Below are 21,632 nucleotides of genomic sequence, written 5' to 3'. Positions count from 1 at the left end.
ATGGACAGGGAGGCCTGGTGTGCTGCAGTTCATGGGGTCGCAAAGAGTCGGACACGACTGAGCGACTGAACTGAACTGAACTGAATTAATCCACCATCCTAGGACTATACTCAAATGGCCTGTCATCTGATTGTCATTGACCACCTCCCCCAACCCCCCGCCACCATGTAGCTAAATTCAGTAAATTTTCTTGGTTTCAGGTATAGGATTCACTCTATAATAAAAGAGAAAGCAAATTTGTTAAGGGAGTTTAAGTAGCACACAGATTTCTAAGAGGGCCAGTGAGACAGACTCTAGCTAAATATCCAGGAGGAAGGCCCAGCTGAGGCAACAGTCCCAGAACTTCCAGCTTATGGTAGAAACTCTGCTTCTCCTATCCAGGAATTACCAGACCTTCCTACCACCTTCATGCCAGAAGATCAAGTCTTTTCAATGCAGTCTCCTCCCTCTGCTAAATAAATAGACTAGTCATTCATGCATGTTCAATGGTTTATCATTAATTCTCACAACCCAAGATCACACATCATACCTGAATGTTATGCATGAATGCTGTCAACGTTCCTAGTTCATGATAATAAGGTCTAACATGATATTTTTAATATGTGTGTGTGCACATGTTTAAAAATATAAACCCTTTATCTGGAAATAAATATTACAGTTTTTAATATGGTAAAACTGATACTGTCCTCTCAAAATGAACATGCCATTTTATAGGTTCCAGTATCAACATATTCAAGTGACTTTAGCTTGTGATTCAGATATTTCGTTGTTCAAGAGTGGCACTATGGGTTTAAACTTAATTCATTTTGTAGCAGTTTTTATATTTCAGTTCCAAACTCTAACCATGGAATAGTATTTACTGGTTCTGCTTCTTGCTTGTTTCTCTTTTCTCTCATCCTCCATCAAGATTGTCGAAGAATTAATGAATTGTGTGCATCAAATATTAGTACTAATGACCTTATTTCCATAAAAATAGACTCACACTTTACCAGCTTTTCCTTTTGAAAGCTTGCCTGTAGGAAATGATCCATTTGTTTAAAAAATAAAAGAAATTAGAAAACCTTTGCCTCCTATAAAGCTGGCCATGGCATAGACCTTAATCTGTTCTAGCATTTTCCCAAAAGAGGATTTTTTTAAATCCAGCTGTGCTGACAGCTCTAATAACTATTTCTTCATCTTTTTTCCTTAAAAACGCGACAAAAGCTAACTTTCTCAGTCTCATGAAAGTATTCTTTGGAAATGAGACACAGAATGTATATAAGCATCCGATTAGAGATACGGTCTTATCTTGGAGGAGACAGAGACTGGAATTTGTGAGTTTCATAGAGGAAGTAACTTTTCAGATGAAGAACTTCAGAAACCTGCAGAGGACTTCTTAGGTCTTGGCTGGGTACTAGCCCATATATGTTTAAGGTGACTCTCCGCAGTCAAAGAAAAGAGGGAAGACTTGTAAACAGTTCCCAGAGCTTACAACTAGGCAGGAAGTCACTCAAGCTTGAACCAGCCAGAATAGATGGATAGCTCACAGTAGTCACGTGGAACATTCAGTGGGGACCCCGGTTGTATCAGGCATTAGTAGCAGCACTAAACTGCCCCTGGAATGATAAACCTAGAGTAGCACAGCTTTAAAAGGGGCCTTGAAAGGATTATGATGATCTGCAAGTAGCTTAATAGCCTGCCAGAACAAAGTCCAGCTCCCATTAAAGAAGGAAAACAAAATGTAGGCATCAAACAGTATAAAATTACCTTGTTCAGTATCCAGCAGAAACTTACTAGATGTACAAAGACACAATGAAACATGACTCATAACCCAGAGAAATATCAGAACTATCAGAATCGGAATTTTAAAAGGGCATAGATGATGGAACTAGTAAAAAATGTTAAGATAGCTATTTTGCTGTACTCAGAGTTAAAGGAAAACATGAACATAATGAGAAGAAGTAGAGATAGAAAAAAATAACCAAATGGAACACACAGATGAAAAATACAGTGCCTTCCATACAGTAAATAAAAAGGAACAGACCTCCATGCCAAGCTATGAAATATATATATATATATATATATATATGTAACTGGAATTCCAGAGTTTGGAAGAGACAGTGCACAAAAGATATTTGAAGAAATAATAACTAAAAGTTGCCAAATTTGATGAATTTGTATAAATTCACAGAAAAAAAATTCGGTGAACCTCAAGCCAAATAAACCACACTAACAGACATCATAATATGAAAGCTAGTAATAAATATATATCCTAACATTAGCTTACCAGGTAGTGCTAGGGGTAAAGAACCCACTTGCCAATACAGGAGGTGTAAGAGATATGTTTTTGATCCCTAGGTTGGGAAGATACCCTGGAGAAGGACGTGGCAACCCACTCCACTATTCTTGCCTGGAGAAACCCCATGGGCAGAGGAGCCTGTTGGGCTACTGCCCTTAGGGTCCCAAAGAGTTGGACACAACTGAAGTGACTTAGCACACACACACAATAGCAGCCAGGATACACACACACACACGCACACCATATACAGAGAAACAAAGATCAATATGACTTCAAACTTTTTTCAAACCTTATTCAAGTCAGAAGATAATAGAATGACATTTTATTTATTTATTTTTTAGAATGACATTTTAAAATACCGAAAGTCAACCTAGAATTTTTACACTCCCCAACTATCTTCGAAGATTGACATCTAAATTAAAATTCAATCTGATAATCAATAACTAAGAAAATGTGTGCCATACCAAACTGTGCTACATGAAGTGTTAAAGACAGTCATTCAGCCAGAATAAAGAAGTGAAGTTGGCCAGACATGGTGAATATGTGTGTAGATATGAAATACTTTTTCTTGTTTTTCACTTCCTTTAAATATTTATTGATTGGTTAAAGCAAAAGTATTAGCAGTGTATTATGGGGTGAAATGAATTGCCAGTCCAGGTTCAATGCATAATACAGGATGCTCGGGGCTGGTACACTGGGATGACCCAGAGGGATGATATGGGCAGGGAGGTGGGAGGGGGGTTCAGGATGGGGAACACGTGTATACCCATGGTGGATTCATGTTGATGTATGGCAAAACCAATACAATATCGTAAAGTAATTAGCCTCCAATTTTAATAAATAAATTTATATGATAAAATATGTAAAAATAAAATGCATAGCAATAATAACGCAAAGAATGGAGGCATATGAAAGGGATGTATAGTCAAGGGAGAAAAAGGAGAAAGAAGAGATGAGACAGAAAACAGAGAAATATGATAGATTTAAAACTAACCATGTCAATAGTTATTTTAAATATTAACGGTCTAAACATTCCACTTAGAAGATATCCTCAGGCTGCATAAATAAGCAAGACTCAGCTATATATATTACCGCAAAACTCTCACTTTAAATATAAAGGTACATGTAGATGAAGAGTAAAAGGATAGACAAAGATATACTGTCAAATAAGTAACTATACGAAATCTATGTTACTATCAGAGACCTAGACTTCAGAATAAAGAGTATAATTGGAAATAGAAAGGGACATTTCATCAAGAAGAAATAACAATGATAAATGTGTATAACCACAATAAGGAAACTTCACAATACCAAACAGAAACTAATAGAACTGATAAGAGAAAGAAAAAATTGGCAATAATAATTGGAGGTTTCATCAGTCTTCTGTAAGTAATTGGTGGAACAAATAGAAAATTGGAAAGGATATAAAAGACTCTGTGGCACTGTCAACCAGCTGAAATTTACAAGCACTGCATTCAAGTGTAGCACAATACATATTCTTTTAAAATACACACAGAATCTTTATGATAGAGCATTTGCTGAACCATAAGTAGTTATTAAATTTAAAAATTAAAGTGAAATTTTAAAATATACACAAAATGTTCTCAGTACAAAATGGAATTAAATTAGAAATTAACAAAAGAGAAATATCTGAAAAATATTCAAATATTTAGTAATTAACATACTTCTAAACAAACTATGAGTCAAAAAAACACAAGAGAAGTAGGAAATGTTTGACGCTAAATGAAAATAAAAGCATAATTTTTATAATGCAACTAAAGCAGTGTATAAGTGAAATTTAACAGCTTTTGTTGCTTCTGTTGAAACATCTCAACTCAAAAATTACAGAAGGCAGGTTTGATCCCTGGGTTGGGAAGATCCCCTGGAGTGGGAAATGGCAACTCACCCCAGTATTCTTGCCTGGTGAATTTCATGGACAGAGGAACCTGGTGGGCTACAGTCCATGAGGTCACAAAAGTCAGACACGACTGAGCAACTAACACTTTCACTATATACACTAATTTCCCTACAAACAAAAAATTTCATTCCAAAAGCATGTTTGTAACTCCCATTTGTTTGTAAGTCCAACAAAATTAGCCAGCTAACACAGTCGGCTATATAATTGTTAGTCACTAAGTCGTGTCCTACTCTTTTGAGACCCCATATGTAAACCTCTTGTCCTTCCCTGGTGGCTCAGATGGTAAAGCTTCTGCCTACAATGCAGGAGACCCAAGTTCGATCCCTGGATTGGGAAGATCCTCTGGAGAAGGAAATGGCAACCCACTCCAGTACTCTTGCCTGGAAAATCCCATGGACGGAGGAGCGTGGTAGGCTACAGTCCATGGGGTCGCAAAGAGTCGGAGGCAACTGAGCGACTTCACTTTCACTTCATGTAAACCTCTTAATTAATTTTATCTCTTTCCAAATGGAAATTAATTTCTTCTAGTACAATTTAAAAGCATCCTTTTCATTTTTGCTTTATACTAAATTTCTATTTATTTTTTTCTCTGTGCATGGGATCAGTGTTGAACTAGGTTTACCCGTGAATGACAAATAAGAGTGGACCTTACAAAATAACAAATCAAATCATTTTCAGCTTATTTAAAGCTAGGTCACCTAACCTGATCTGTGTAAGTCATTTCAAATACAGCACAGCATGAAATGTATAGATTTGTTTCTTTATATTGTTATTTATTCATCATTTTGTAAATTCATCTAGTTGAAATAATCAGCCCAGTTTTGTTCTTTATTCTGATCGGCATCCAGGGAGGGCAGCTCGTGGTTTCATGCTGAATTGCACTAACAGGGGAACAGATGATGATCTCTGCTTTGCCAAGCCTTTTTCTCTTAATGTGCCCGTGTGCTAAGTCACTTCAGTCATGTCTGACTCTTGGCAACCCTGTGGACTGTAGCGCACCAGGCTTCTCTGCCCATGGGATTCTGCAGGTAAGAATACCGAAATGGATTGCCTTGCCCTCCTCCAGGGGGTTTTCCCAAGCCAGGGATCGAGCCCACGTCTCTTATGTCTCCTGCACTGGCAGGTGGGTTCTTACCACTAGTGCCACCTGTGAAGCCCTTTCTCTCTTAATCGTATACTTCAAAAGAAAAGTGCAAAGGGTGGATCTGAGTTTCTTTCCCAACCTGAGGGTTCCATATGAAAGGCAATCAATAAAATATATCTTTGATATAAACCATAGATGACTGTACAGAAATCCTTTTTAAAATTCTGCCAATGCAATTAATGAGGAGACCAAAGATTGATCACAACATCCAATTAACTAAGCCGCAGGAGAAGTTTCTAATAAAGTGCATCCTGTTTATAACATCTATATACCTGGCAACCAGGAAGGCAGCCTTTTTCCTCCCAATTACAGAACTAAGGAGACTTTTTTTTTCATTCTACTCCACAGTCGATTCAACATGGTTACTAGAGAGCTTCAAGTATTTCTGACATCCATTCTGCTTTAACAGGGAGTTTTGTTGTGCAGAAGCTGTTGAAAGTGAATAGTGTTTTTAACACATTTTATGTGACTAGTTGAAAAAAAGGGCACAGAGCCAAACACAATGAAAGGGATGTATTATTAGAAATGCCACTCATGTTGAATTAATTTGGTCTGTGTGTTAAAACTCAGAAATGCTGACTTGCAAGCAGCAGAACTCTGCTGACTTTTGCCTGTACTAGCTGTGTGTCATTGAACAGACAGGAGTAAACTGTTATACAGTACCAATTATATAGAAAACACTGTCAGTTTTGGAAATATGCCTTATACGTAGAGGCAGCTCTTTTCTTGAAAATAGCAGAGTTCATTTCCTCCTCAAAAATGTTCTAAAAGCTGGAAAAAATTCCTTCTTTGTAGATCTCAAGAATGACATGAAACACTTATGTTAATAGACATCACAAAATACATGTGAATTCTGACACATCTCTTAAGGTATATCCGAGTTTCACTTCCATCTTACCTTGTTGTGTTGTTCATTCGCTGTCGTGCCCAACTCTTAGCAATCCCATGGTCTGCAGCAGGCCAGGCTTCCCTGTCTTTCACCATCTCCCAGAGTTTGCTCAAACCCCTGTCCATTGAGTTGGTGATCAATCCAACCATCTCATCCTCTGTCACCCACTTCTCCTCCTGCTCTCAATCTTTCCCAGCAAGGTCTGGGTATCATCCTTAGCGAAGATGCGTGAACTACTTCAGTACATTTTATCATCAGTCAATCAGTACACAGGACACACATGAGCCAACAGAGCAACCCTCACTGCTCGATAGCCATCATTTGCCCAATATCTTCCCACAACAAAGCTAATTTTGACATTTGGTCCAGACAGTAAGTGTTAGAACTTTGCTACCCAGTGTGTGGCCACGTGCAATCCATGTGCTAATTTGCAAAACATTTCTTATTGGTTCCCAACAAAGTAACTAATGGAATGGAAAGGAAGCATTTAGAAATGTTTACAGCAATTTAACAGAGTGAGTTTAGATCTGTTAAATATAATAGCAGGGCTTCCTTGGTTGCTCAGATGGTAAAGAATCTGCCTGCAAAGCAGAAAACCCAGGTTCGATCCCTGGGTTGGGAAGATCCCCTGGAGAAGGAAACGGCAACCCACCCCAGTATTCTTGCCTGAAAAATCCCCAGGACAGAGGAGCCTGGTGGGCTACAGTCCGTAGGGGTCACAAAGAGTCAGACAAGACTGAAAAACTGACACACACACAAACCTAATAGCACAGACTAATTGGGGCTTGTACATTTTTTTCATTTTATTATTTATTTTTTATTATATTTGACCAAAATATAAGACTGATTTGAAAATTTAAAAACAGAGTAACAAAACAACAACAACAAAAAACATCCTGGTTCTTTACCTTCAATAATGTAAGAGTCACTCTTTTTCTTTTTTTAATATATTTTTCTTTGATTACATCACGTCTTAGTTGTGGCATGCAGGCTTAGTTGCTCGACTGCATGTGGGATCACAGTTCCCCAACCAGGATGGAACCCATGTCCCCTGAGTTGCAAGGCAGATTCTTTACCACTGGACCACCAGGGAAGTCCCAAGAGTCCCTCTTCTAAACCAGAGGATTAGCAAGCTGGGAAAGTGTCACTGATAAAGTGGTAATTATGATGACAGTGTAACTAGCTAATGAAAATTGACTGCTTACTACTGTATCTATCTTTCTGCTTAGACTCTCTCTCTCTGTATATATATATATATGTGTGTGTGTGTGTGTGTGTGTGTGTGTGTGTGTGTGTGAGTGTATGTGAAGAAAAGCTATGACAAACCTAGACAGCATATTAAAAAACAGAGATATCACTTTGCCGACAAAGATCCATAAAATAAAAGCTGTGGTTTTTCCAGTAGTCATGTACAGATGTGAGAGTTGGACCATAAAGAAGACTGAGTGCCTAAGAACTGAGGCTTTCAAATTGTGGTGCTGAAGAAGACTCTTGAGAGTCCCTAGGACTGCATGGAGATCCAACCAGTCAATCCTACAGGAAATCAACCCTGAATATTCATTGGAAGGACTGATGCTGAAGCTGAAGCTCCAATACTTTGGCCATCTGATGCGAAGAGCCAACTCATTGGAAAAGACCCTGATGCTGGCAAAGATTGAAGGCAAGAGGAGAAGTGGGCAGCAGAGGATGAGATGATTGGATGGTATCACTGACTCAATGGACATGAGTTTGAGCACACTTGGGGAGATAGTGAAGGACAAGGAAACATGGCATGCTGTAGTCCATGGGTGTTACAAAGAGTCAGACACAACTTAGTGACTGAACAACCGATGTCATATACTTATATGCATATATATCTTGATGTACATATCAAAATACATATTATATACATATGTGTATATATGCTATCTATGTATATATACCATCTATGTGTATATCTGTGTATAGAGAGTATTAAATATCTTTATAATAACCCTAGAACTTTGAAGTCAATATCATTTATCATTTATTAAATATCTTTATCATTTATCAATATCATCTATCATTTATCATTAGTCAATATCCATTTAGACCTGACTCTTATTTGTTCTGGATATTAATGCCAGCGTTCACTTTTCACCCCAGATTTATTTTTTTTTTCACCCCAGATTTATCTTTGTTAAAAATTAAATTAACAGTTTCTCTCATTACCAGTGCTCTTCCATGGATATATGAAGGTGAAAAATAATTATGGTTCCTCACCTCCCCACCCCCTGCCAAAATAAAACCTGTTATTTCTTCTTTTCTGTATCTCGGAGGGTCCTTGGTGGGTGACTGGGAACAGCCAGGTCAGGGACTCCTGAGTAGAGCGTCATCCTTGTACTCAGCCTTTCTAATAGCAGCTGCCCACTCTCCCTGCAATGAGTAAAAATGTTTTGCTGTGTAACTGAAGAGAGCTGACTGAATTGATTCCATCACTTGTGTACTTCCTGGAGGTCAGCATTCTTATTAAAAAAAAAAAAAAAAGACTGAACTGAAATGAACTTTATAATAGGCATCCGTTTGCTGAAATTACTTATATTAAAGACAGTAAAGGGAAGTCATTATTTTGATTAAATAGATGCAATGTGCTGAGAGTCCCTTGGACAGCAAGGAGATCAAACCAGTCAATCCTAAAGGAAATCAACTCTGAATATTCATTGAAAGGATTGATACTGAAGCTCCATTCCTTTGGCCACCTGATGCAAAGGGCTGACTCATTGGAAGGTTCCCCGATGCTTGGAAAGATTGAGAGGGCAGGAAGAGAAGGGAGTGACAGAGGATGAGATGGTTGGATGGCATCATCAACTCAATGGACATGGGTTTGAACAAACTCTGAGAGACAGTGAAGGACAGGAAAGCCTGACATGCTGTAGCCCGTGGGATCACAAAGAGTCAGACACGATTTAGCAACTGAGCAAATGTACCGAAGGGAATGATGACCACAAATCATTCTCTCTGACAAATTTTCACCTTGAGTAGAACACTGACTTTTGAGCAAGTTTACTGGTTACCTGATTATATAATTTTAAAGTTCTTTTTTAGGTGTTTATGAGTATAAGGCAAAATATACAGAATGTAGCTTCCAGAAGAACAGATAGTATACTACCTCATATGCTGAGTATGTCTGAGTTGACGATTGTTCCATATGGGTGTGTTACGAAATGCAAGAGAGAATCAGAGGGAACCCATGTCGGCTTAGTTGTGGAAAATTGCTTGAATAGCACGCAGAGATATAACATGAAACACAAACATAAATGAGATATATTTTGTATGTTTTAGGTCCTTTTGGGAATGCTTCCACATGGTATTAATGTCTATTCTTGTTTAACGTGTTTAGATAAACAGTGCCCTATGTTGAATTTCCATAGTAATTATCCCTGCTTGTATAAGCATCTTAAATAATTATATGAATAATTTCTACTCAGAGACGCTGTCTCTGGCACACCCTTTTCCCAAATGTTGTGATTTTGTTTTCTCTACTGCATTCTTTTTCCCTTTCACATTTTCGGTCTTTTTTCCCTTTGCTCATGTTAACTTGCTTATCTTCTTTCTGTGGATTGAAATAATGAGCATGTCTGCTCTTTGAAAAGCAGTTTGATGAATCTCAAAATGAATATGTCACAGAGATGAAAGTGCTATCAGTGCTTTCCTAAGTAAACACATTATGACTCCATATTAATCACTGGTATTTTCTCGAATGGCACAATGACAGTAATAGGCCATGTTAAGGAGTCTCATTGTCACCAGGCAGTGTTTATGACAGAATTGCTCTTACTGTAATGTATTTTTGGTCCCATTTCAAAAACATTCACCCTAAGCTAATGCTGCTGTTTTAAACTAAAGCAGAGCTTGAATGAGTCAGGTAAAAATTGGGCCTTTAAAAGTGCTGCTTTGTCTGTACTGGTCCTCTAGACTTTCTGAAATTACCCAGTAATTGAATAACCTTTCCATTCATTTTAACTCTGCAACTCTGGCCTCTGTTAGAGCATCTGCCTACTCACTTGCACTAGAAGAGCCTTTTCTTTCTCTGTTTCACTCATTTAACAAACAGTGACAACCTCACTAGTTCTCAAGCTTTTGTGTGTGGTGAAATTCCTGGAAAACATGGTGCTTTTACCACATATCATTTTGATGATATTAGCATCCAAATAACTAAATTTCACATGGGCTTCCCTGGTGGCTCAGACAGTAAAGAACCTACTTGCAATGCAGGAGACTGGGGTTCGATCCCTGGGTCGAGGAGGATCCCCTGGAGAAGGAAATGGCAACCCACTCCAGTATTCTTCCCTGGAGAATCCCATGGACAGAGGAGCCTGGGGGGCTACAGTCCACGGGGTCACAAAGAGTCAGACACAACTGAGTGACTTTCACTTATATTAGATTCCAGAACACACAAACATGAGCAGGTGTCAACATGTGAAGAAGGAGGAAAAAGGGATAAACTTTATGAGAAAAAATTTTCCCCATGAAGATAACTCTTGTGCTGAGAGTAAAATAGAGGGTTGGTTCTATGACCTCCATCAGCTCGCAAAATACCCGTCCTTAGTGGAAGCTTAATCGAGACACATGAGTATTATTTCATGTGTATTAAAAGTACCAAGGTGAATGGTCTAGACTGTGCCCTAAAAGAACTCACAGTCTTGTAAGAAAAGCTCTCAAATGGCAAAGCTCTAAAACAATATGGAATTACAGGTCAGAGAAGTGTAAGCAGTGCCCAGCACCTTCCCACAGGCTGGAAAGTTCTGCAAAGGTTCCTGGAGGAAGTACCTCCACCAGGTGCTGGAGATACCAAAAAAAGTGAGACCCTTTAGGGTGTCAGAGTCCAGTTCTCATATAAACAGGCTTGTAGACAAGTCATAGCTCAAAGAGGAAGGCACACAGTTCTTTGTGACACTGAGCAGAAAGCACCTGTTGTTGTTCAGTTGCTCAGTCTTGTCTGACTCTCTGTGACCCCATGGACTGCAGCACACCAGGCTTCTCTGTCCTTCACTATCTCCCAGAGCTTGCTCAAACTCACATCTGTTGAGTCGGTGATGCTGTCCAGCCATCTCATCCTCTGGCGTCGCCTTCTCCTCCTGCTTTCAGCCTTTGCCAACATCAGGGTCTTTTGGGAAGAAAGCCCTAGAGAGAGGAAAACAAGTGAATGAGCCTGACAGGGAGCAGTTGAACAAGCCTTTGGCGATCTTTCCTTCCAGCTGGTGCTTCACTTGAACACACGATGTCTTTCTGACTCTTGTGAATATACTTGCTCTACACGACAACCACGATGCTTCAAGTTCACAGCTTAGTGTGGCCTGAACCAGCGCTTCCCAGGCTCTAAGTACACCCATCATTTGTATCTCCATATTGTTTTGTATTGTTAAAATGCAAAATCAGATCCAGCACATCTGATGTGGGACTTGAGATCCTCTTTCCTAAAAACCTCCCAAGGGGTGTGATGCTTCTGGTCCACAGACTACACTTTGAATGGCAAGCACCCAAGTTTTAACTCTTTGTATGAAAACCTTGGCAACTGCTAAGTAAATCTCTCATCCCTGCAGTTATATTTTAAAAACCCATCATACAATTTTGAAGGAAATCATCAGGAGTATGTTTGTAAATAAATATGAAGACAGTAATTTGTCTAAAGGTAATAAAAGTAGGAGCAATTATTACTATTGTAATTACAGATATGTGTGTGTGTCTCTGTACGTGCTGTCATGTCTGACTCTTTGCGACGCCATAGACTGTAGCCCACTAGCCTCTGTCCATGGAATTTTCCAGGCAAGAACACTAGAGTGAGTTCTCATTTCCTCCTCCAGGGGATCTTTGCCACCTAGGGACTGAATCTGTGTCTGCTGTGTTGCAGGCAGATTTTTTGCCGCTGCAGCACCTGTGAAGCAGGTATGCCCCATTTTACAAACAGAGGCAGAGATTAAGTACCTTAATGCCACGTAGCCAGTACAGGCAGCTCTTTGTGATTCCAGTCCAGAGCTCTTTTACTCCAAAGACACTATACTCCAAAAATCATAGTCAAAAGAAGAAAATAGAAAATTGATAGAAGTGCAGAATCACAAGAGTAGAAATTGTGATGCTCTGTCAGATGGAAATGATTGAATCTTCTGGGGGACAAAAATTAGCAGCTGAGCTGTACAAGGTGCTGTTTTAGATAGCTCCATGAACTACTGCTTTTCAGTGTGTCTGAAAAATGCTTATGAGCCGAAAGAAGAAGAGGACTAACAAGGTTCTGGGTCTCTACTTTAATGGTAGAGGAAAGCACAGGAGGAAAAATTTCTAGTCTTTTTATAGATTTATATGTTATGATACATATTTATGTACTTATAAATATGTATGAAAATATGAACATGAGAGAACTGCTGACTCAACATAATGTGGCATTTTAGCAAGCTTCATATATCATTAAGGAAAAGGAATCGAATGGATGGATTCACTGATGGAACCAGATTCTAACTGCCAAGAGTGGACCAAATCCTGTTCTTAGTGATTATTCGCTCTGAATGCACAGTTTACTTCTTGAATGTTTCATAGTTTAATGTAATCATAAAATGGTGATTTTTCCAAATGGTGAGTTTTGAAAAAAGCATACCAAAAACTCTCCCCCCCCCAAAAAAAGGGGGAAAAGCTGTTTTGAATACCACCCTTTTTAGAAGAATAAGTCGTGAAACAGGAGGTGGCATGGAAAGCTTGCTCCATTACATAGATATATGCAGCTTAGCTGAAGCAGGATAGTTATCAGAAGTTTTAAATTGAGGAGTGGGTTGTTTTCTTCACAGGGGAAATATATCACCACTAGGAATAAATATGATGAATTGCTTCCTTGTCCACCCTCATGCTAAAAAGGGCCTCACAAATTTGGCTTATTTAGCAAATACCTTTTTGGGGCTCAACACTGAATCAACAACTATATGACCAAACAATGCTTTCACTAAGCATGACAAGATGGCTTCAATTATAACGAAGTGTGATTGTGGGGTAGGGAGCGGATTGTGGATACTATGAGTCACTTCAGACTCAGTTCATTTACATGTGATAAAAATTACAGTGTTCGTGGCGAAGTGAAAATTCAAACCATTAGTTTTCTTTCTTCACTGAGTAAGCCTTTGTGTAGATCTCTGATCTAGGAAGAGTCTAACCAATGGACACAAGAGCAGTACAATCCGCCCTATATAAAGTGGAGTGATCTCTCAGGAGGAAGGAAGTGATGGAAATCTTCAGCAGCTGTAGCCTGAAAATATTTACCACACCAGCTTGTTGGTGACCTTATGTACAATGCTCTCAAGCATTGTGCTTGAGTACAACGTACTTAAGTAAGTACTCAAGTACTTACTGTATATATGATGATTTTTTTCCAAGTATTTTAAATTTTTAATCCACTTAACCCTTATAGTAGTAATGATATACTGATATGTTCTGTAATTATCAATAATTACCTTCAGATACGGACATTGGACACAAGGAGATTAAATAACTATCCAAAGGGCATACAGTTGATGACAAGAGGGAAGATCGGGACACAGCCCAACTCCAAAGATGGTTTAACCACCATATTGTACTGCAGCTTAGCAGGAGGGATGGAGGATATTGTCATTTGTATATTTCTAAGTTTGGGTGGACTCCGGGAGTTGGTGATGGACAGGGAGGCCTGGCGTGCTGCGGTTCATGGGGCCGCAAAGAGCTGGACACGACTGAGCGACTGAACTGAACTGAACTGAAGTTTTATATGGGCTTCCCTGGTGGGTCACACAGTAAAGAACCCACTTGCAAGGCAGGAGACCCAGCTTCAATCCCTGAGTTGTGTTCCTAAGATAAGATATGAATGTTTCTAAGAGGATAAAATACAAATTTTTATTTTATTTTAATTTATTGTGTTGTATTTTTATTGTAAAAAATCCACTGTTTTTTATTGAAGTATAGCTGATACAGTATCATGAGCATCTGCTGTTGACAGAAAACACTGCTAAATTCCGGGGAAACCAATATATATTAAATATATTTTTCTCTCCTTCCCCATAAGAGTTTTATAATTCAATTGGGAAACAACATATAAGCAAAAATGATAAAGAATAATGTCAGGACATACTCAGGAATTGACAGTGCTATCCACAAGAGAACAAATTTAAAACAGTTTTTCATCTCCCTCCCAACTGTATTTTTAAAGACAGTTCTCAGCTTGGGCAGCCCATTTTAAGAATAACAACTTTAGAACTAAGAACATTTTTCTCAGTGTAACCTAACCATCCATGTAAACTTAAGGCCCCTGTACATCAACCTCTTTCAGAATGTCCAGCCTTAGCTTGAATAAGTTCAAGAAAGCTTGACTTGATACTAACCTCACAGGTAAATTAAGGTCTTACCTGAATATCAGACAGACTTTCTATTTATGAGAGCAAGTCTCTTTCAGTTGCTTCTATTTATCAATCCATCTTCTAACATTAGGAATCTTACAAGCAGATGGACATTTTCTTCTACTGAATGTTACTTCAAATACTAGGTAATTTTGATTCTGATTTATCTGAATCTTCTTTAAACACTTGTGTTCTAAGTGTAATATTCTCATGAGATTTTTTTTAAGTATTTTTTTTTAACTTTCCTGATTTTCTGAGCAAATTCCACTTTCCTTCTTATGTTGTGGGGGCCAAAATTGAACGTAATCATTTAACCAGCCCAGAGAAGACCTATCACCAGTTTGTATTACAAACCATATTCTTATTAATGCATTCTAAATGATTTTGTTTATATCATACTGTTGATTAATAATGAATTTATTGTCCAATAAATTACCTTGTTATGAGCCTATTAAGCCATGTTTCTCCCATCCTTGTCATGTGCAGTTTTTTAGATGCTGTATGTATCCTTTTAAATTTTATATTGTTTTATTTGACTCATTATTCAAACTGTAAAGATGTTCTTTAAACTGAGATATAATTGACATATAACAGTGTTAATTTAAGGTGTAAAATGTGTTGATCAGATGCATTTATATATTGCAGTATGACTACCTGAGTAGACTAGCTGATACCTTCATCCCATCACATAATTATCATTTTTTTTATGGTGAGAGTATTTAAGATCAAGTCTCTTTGTCATCGTCGGTTGCTCAGTCATGTCTGACTCTTTGTGACCCCATGGACTGCAGCACACCAGGTTTCCTGTCGTTCACCATCTCCTGGAGTTTGCTCAAACCTCATGTCCAGGGAGTCGGTGATGCCATCCAACCATCTCATCCTCAGGTCTCTTAACAACTTCAAAATAGGCAATATAGTAGTGTTAACCATAATCACAGTGCCATGTATTTGCTCTTCATCTTCTGTGAATAAGAAGAACTGATTCATCTTCTAACTTCAACTTTGTACCCTTTGATCAACATCTTCCCAGTTCCCCCACACCTTAGTTTCTGGTACCTCTGATTTTATTCTCTGTTTTTATGAATTCAACTTTTTAAAATTCTACATATAAATAATGCATGCCTGCTCAGTCGCTCAATCCTGTCCAACTCTTTGTGACCCCATGTGACCCCACTGTACCCCACCAGGCTCCTCCATCCATAAAAGTTTCCAACAAGAATACTGGAGTGGGTTGCCGTTTCCTCCTCCATGGTATCTTCCCGACTCAGGGATCGAACCTGTGTCTCCTGCCTCTCCTGCACTGGCAGACAGATTCTGTTACCACGGAACCAGCTGGGAAGCCTACATATAAGTGATGCCATGCAATATTTGTTCTCTGTCTGCTTTATCACCTTTAACATAATGCCCTTAAGAACTATCCATGAATAATATTCCATTGTTTGTATACATATATCACATCTTTATTCATTCATCCATCGATGGACACTTAGGTCGTCTCCATATCCTGGCCTTTGTGAATAATGCTACAGTAAACATGGGAATGCAAACATCTTTTTGATATCCAGTTTTCATTTCCTTTGGACATATATTCAGAAGTGGGATTGCTGTATCATATGGTTATCTTTTAATTTTTTTAGGAACCTCCATTCTGTTTTCCTTAGTGGCTGAACCAATTTACATTCCCACCAATATCGCACAAGGGTTCCCTTTCCTCTACATTTTGGACAATACTTGTTATCTCTCGTCTTTTTGATGATAACCCTTCTAGCAAGTGTTTGGTGATAATCTCATTATGGTTTAGATTTGCACTTCCCTGATGATTAGTGATGCTGAGCATCTTGCCATCTGTTTGGCCATTTGTATGTCTCCTTTGGAAAAATGCCTGTTCAATTCCTCTGCCCATTTTCAAATCAGATTTTTTTGTCTTTTTGTTATTGAATGGTAGGAATTCTTTGTATATTTTGGAAATTAACCTTTTATCAGACATATGTTCTCAGTCGCTCAGTCATGTCTGGCTGTTTGCTACCCTATGGACTAGCCCACCAGGCTCCTCTGTCCATGGGATTTTCCTGGCAAGAATACTGGAGTGGGTTGCCATTTCCTCCTTCAAGGATCTTTTTGACCCAGGGATCGAACCCACAATTCCTATGACTCCTGCCTTGCTTGTGGGGTCTTTATCACTGAGTCAGTCTACAGGACGGGGGAAATACTTGGGGACCATATCAGACCTGTTTGTCCCCCAATACTTCCCTCATTCTGTAGATTGACTTTTCATTTTGATGTGCAGAAGCTTTTTGGTTTGCTGTAGTTCTGCATGTTGATTTTTGCGCTTTTTTGCATAGATGGTTTTGATCATTACATCTCATCCAGAAAAAATGAAAGGAGCAACATGGGATAAAATTGTATACAACTGGAAGTGAGAGCAGAATTTTCTCTTCATTTCTTGGAAGATAACAATAATTCACAACAGAAGGAAAGCCCTCTCTGATCACTATCTAGATTTACGGGTTTTCCTTGTTAATAAATTTGCCTAAGCCATGGAGGGGGAAATGAAGATGCTGGAGCCATTAATCTTATTCCATAGCAGCATTCCCAGAACCTCAGTGAGAACTAAATGAAGTACTCCTGTTTTCTAATTTATTTTGGCCGTGCTGGGTCTTGGTTGCTGCATGGGCTTTCTCTTATTGCGGAGAGCAGGGGCTTCTCTGTAGTTGTGCGTGGGCTTCTCATTGCAGTGGCTTCTCTTGTTGCTGAGCTTAAGGGCCCGAGGGCTTGAATATTTGTGGCTCCTGGGCTCTCGAGCACAAGCTCAGTAGTTGTGGCACGTGGGCTCGGTTGCTCTGCATGTATTATCTTCCCAGACCAGGGATGAAACCCGTGTCTCCTGCGTTGTCAGGCAGACTCTTTACCACTGAGCCACCAGGAAAGCCCTAAGTGAGGTGTTTTCAAGTCAGCCAGTGTGAGGGGAGCAATGAGAGGCCACCACACCTGCTCCCAGCCCTGCTCTGCCCCTGGATCCTGCGTCCTGCTGGGGCTGCACACTTCACAAAGCCTGAAGTCCCAATTTTGTGCACAGGTGCATTCTTGTTTGTAAAGGAGAATTTTTCCTACTTCATTCTCCTCTATCTTTGAAAGTAAGTGATCTCTTGACAGTCTTTCTTCCTATGGAGTCGAAGAGAAGGAAGAAGGATTGACCTCCACATATTCAAAAGTATTTGACAGTTTCAGTCCATAGATATGATCATTTTGCAAAACTTTTTTTTTCCTTTTTTCACTTGTATAACATTAAGAAGACTTGTTTTGCTTAAAACTTGATTGATGAACTCAGAGAAAACTGTAACAGACATACAAATTTTTCTTTCTGTATTTATAGGTAAACCACATGAATTACCTTCAGCATCACTGTTTATCATGGCACACAGGAAGCAAATGCAACTAAGCAATTTTTTCCTGATATTTTATTGTTAGCATAAAGAAATGCAATAGATTTCTGCATGTTAATCTTGTATCCTGCTGTGTGCTGTGTTGTGCTGTGTTGCACAATCATGTCCGACTCTTTGCAACACTGTGGACTGTAGTCTGCCAGGCTCCTCTGTCCATTGGGGATTCTCCATGCAAGAATACTGGAGTGGGTTGCCATGCCCTCCAGGGGATCTTCCCATCCCAGGAATCGAACCCAGGCCTCCCGCACTCCAGGCGGATTCTTACCTTGCTGAATTTGTTTATTAGTTCTGGTAGTTTTCCTGTGTAGTCAATTTTACCTCTTCCCTTCCCATTTGGATTTCATTTTTTGGTTGCCCTGGGTCTTCCTTGCTGCCCAAGCTGTCTCACCAGTTGCGGTGAGTGAGGGCTACTCTTTGTTGCAGTGCACGGGCTCTAGACACACTTCAGTAATTGCAGCACATGGGCTCAATAGTTGTGGCTCACAGACTTTAGAGCACAGGCTCAATAATTGTGGAGCACAGACTCAGTAGTTGAGGCACATGGGCTTAGTTGCTCCATGTCATGTGGAATCTTCCCAGACCAGGGATCGAATCCATGTTCCCTGCATTGGCAGGCAAATTCTTAACCCCTGGACCACCAGGTCAGTCCCCAATTTTGATCTTTTATTTTTCTTGTCTGATTGATGTGGCTATTCTTATGTCAGTCATTGTTACTCCTCTGTGGGTAATTCAGCTTATATCTTTATCTTAGAGTTCTGTGATTATATTTTAATGCATGTATGTGTGGATTTTATTAATTCTGCTAAAGCATGTGGTATGCTCTTTCATTGTGAGTCTTTTTGGTTTTGCTTTTTGTTTTTTCTTCCAATAAAACTTCCTTGAAAATACTTCCCTGACAGTCTGTTAATTCTTTCCTTATGATAAAAATCTTGTTGGACATATACTGGAATCTTTCAATGTTACTGCTATACTTGTCTCAATTCCCTTTTATATGTTTCAACTTTTCTCTTTTTGTTGAATTCTGAGTACAGTCCTTGATACTTATTCTTCTGGGGGTTGCTATGGGAAGAGATTATTTCATTTGAATCTTTTTAATGGCTATGTTGTTTGTTTCTACATTTTCTATTTTGTCTATTCATGTTTCATTTTTGCCTATATTTGTTTTTATAATTTCTTGTTCTCTTATATGAACAGTTTTTTCCTTTGTCATATTGTTTATGTTAAATATATACTCGTTAAACTAATTTTAGATGATTCTATTATTTGCATTTGATCAGGAGTATAGTCATCTCATGATTGTTGAGTGACTTTCTGGTTTTAGTGTTAATTGGATTTTTTGCTTTCAGGCAACACACTAACAGGTGTATTCCTCACTCTCTCTCTTTATAATGCTTCTCAGTTATCTCCTGTAGTCCCTCAAGACCTTCAGTTCCAAAGGAGCTCTTTCATTGGCATCTCAGGATTTTCTCTCATCCAGGAATGGTTTTGGAGATATCCTTAACCCAGTCACAGAACCTGTGGGCTGCTTGGCCTAGGTCAGGTCAGGTGGGCTCTCTGTGCATCCTCCCACTCCTGCAACTAGGTACCTTGATAGTACAGATCACTTTTTTAGCATCTTTTTATGAGTGACGGAACCACCACCCCTGATTTTATTCAGGTGACCTGAAGTCTGGTCTTCCACTACTCACAGTGGAGCGTTTTTTACCCCAGTAGAATATGGAACCTTTGCTGCTTTCTGTTCCCTTAGTTGAATTACAGAATTACTGTGACTTTACCCCTGTTTATCTACCACTGTGGTTTTCTTGTTTGTTTCTGGTCTAAGGAGAGGGTTGCTCTTGAGAAAGGAGCACTGGCATATATACACTATCATGTTTAAAATAGATAACTAGCAGGAAGCTACTGTAACACAGGGAACCCAGCCTGGTGCTCTTGGATAACCTAGAGGGGGTGGGGTGGGGAGGGGGAGACTCCAGAGGGAAGGGATATCTGTATCTATGTATCTATATAGATATAGATATAACTTATTCATATCGATGTATGACAGAGACTGTCAGAACATTGTAAAACAATTATCCTCCAGCAAAACATAATAAAATTTTTAAAAAATATATGGTATCTTTTTAAGTATCTATCATTGTATTCAGAACTGAAAATGTTTTTTAAAGCATGAGATCACAATGCTAAAAAAGTCCAAAGTACTTTATGTTATTAACAAATACTGCTCACAGTCATACATATGATAATATATATGTGTGGTTTACATACATTATACATTACATATTTGTGAAAATATTATTCAGTAGAATCATTCCCTTTTCTAGAAGTTTATGCTATCTTTTATTTTAGTCCAATAAAAGAAAACTTTATTTTTTATCATAAATAACTTTTGGATTAGAGTTGGTCTTATAAATATGTGGCAACTCACTTGGCTTATAAATATGTGGCCACTCACCCTACCAGTAAGGTCACTGGTAGGACGGTCTGTACACCAGCATTTTTCTTATCTGCCATGATATATAAATTCCACTAAGATGATTCTTGTGGGTTTGATAACTTTTTATTTTTCCACAAGTATCTACTAAATGAAAATAAATTTTGAGTGCTGGAGGAAAGGGAGCTGATGCATTTGCAACAGGGACAGCTACCAGAATAAGGAATTTTGCCAATGTTATCAAGTCCCTGGACGGTGAGCCAGAAGTGCCACAAAGGAGTTTGTATGTTTTAAAAAGAGATGAGAAAAAAAAAAAGGTAAGAGAGGGCCAAAATCAAACTGTACTTCTTCACTATGTTATAGAGTTAGAAACCTTGTAGCAATGATTCGTACACTTATATAACCTTACTATAAACGTCAGTGGAGAAAAGAGTTACTTACACCCACTATAACCATGTAAAGGTGTCCATAAAGGAAAGCAGGTGTAGTCATCCTTGAGTAAAGAAGGAAGTGAAAAATACATTTTCAAACCTTATCATATTTACCTTCCCAACTGATTCTGATTACGTGGCAACACTTACTGTGATTGTATGCAGCCGATAATGGTAGTAGTCTGTCCCCAAAGTTTTTAGAATTTCGCCTAAAATAACTTCTGGAGAATTGGCAACTTGACTGCTAAAGCTTATTCGTGTTTACCTTTTCTCAAATTGTCTTCTGCCCAACCCCTTAACTAAGGTATGCTTCCTTCAGCAGAGGCAATTTACCCTTGTAATTTTTTCCAATCTCATGTTTTCGCTCTTCTTTCAGCCAGCTGGGCACTGCAGTCGCTGAAATGCGCAAAAGGCAGCAGTCACAGAATGAAGAAACACCTACTGTGTCTCAGGCGCCTGGAAACCAGAGGCCCAACAACACGTGCTGCTTTTGTTGGTGCTGTTGCTGCAGCTGCTCCTGGTACGTCCTCTTATCTGTGTGATACCACACCTGAGCTGCGTCATAACTGGCGTGAGCATGCGTGTCAGCCCTTGCAACCATAGAAACTTCTCGATCTGTCTTTTTATTCCCTTTACAAGCAGTAGTTATTGGAGATGATTGTTGGTTTAATGCACACCTTTCCCTAAGAAGAATATAATGCTTCCTCTGAATCTACACTGAAATTGGTAGTA

The 21,632-nt window shown here is 38.9% G+C and overlaps 1 protein-coding gene across 1 annotated transcript in view; it reads left to right on the top strand.

Annotated features, from left to right (window-relative positions):
* Positions 1–21,632, top strand: part of RGS17 (regulator of G protein signaling 17) — a 107,613-nt gene that overhangs the window by 46,237 nt on the left and 39,744 nt on the right. Inside the window, exon 2 of the mRNA XM_015097491.4 lies at positions 21,277–21,420. Within this exon, the coding sequence (XP_014952977.2) occupies positions 21,302–21,420 (119 nt within the window). The 5' untranslated portion in view covers positions 21,277–21,301. The remainder of the gene's footprint in view (positions 1–21,276; positions 21,421–21,632) is intronic.

This window comes from Ovis aries, chromosome 8 (genome assembly GCF_016772045.2).
Source record: "Ovis aries strain OAR_USU_Benz2616 breed Rambouillet chromosome 8, ARS-UI_Ramb_v3.0, whole genome shotgun sequence".
Classification (NCBI taxonomy): domain Eukaryota; kingdom Metazoa; phylum Chordata; class Mammalia; order Artiodactyla; family Bovidae; genus Ovis; species Ovis aries.
Note: the sequence above shows the minus strand (reverse complement) of the source record. Positions and strands in the feature narration are given on the sequence as shown.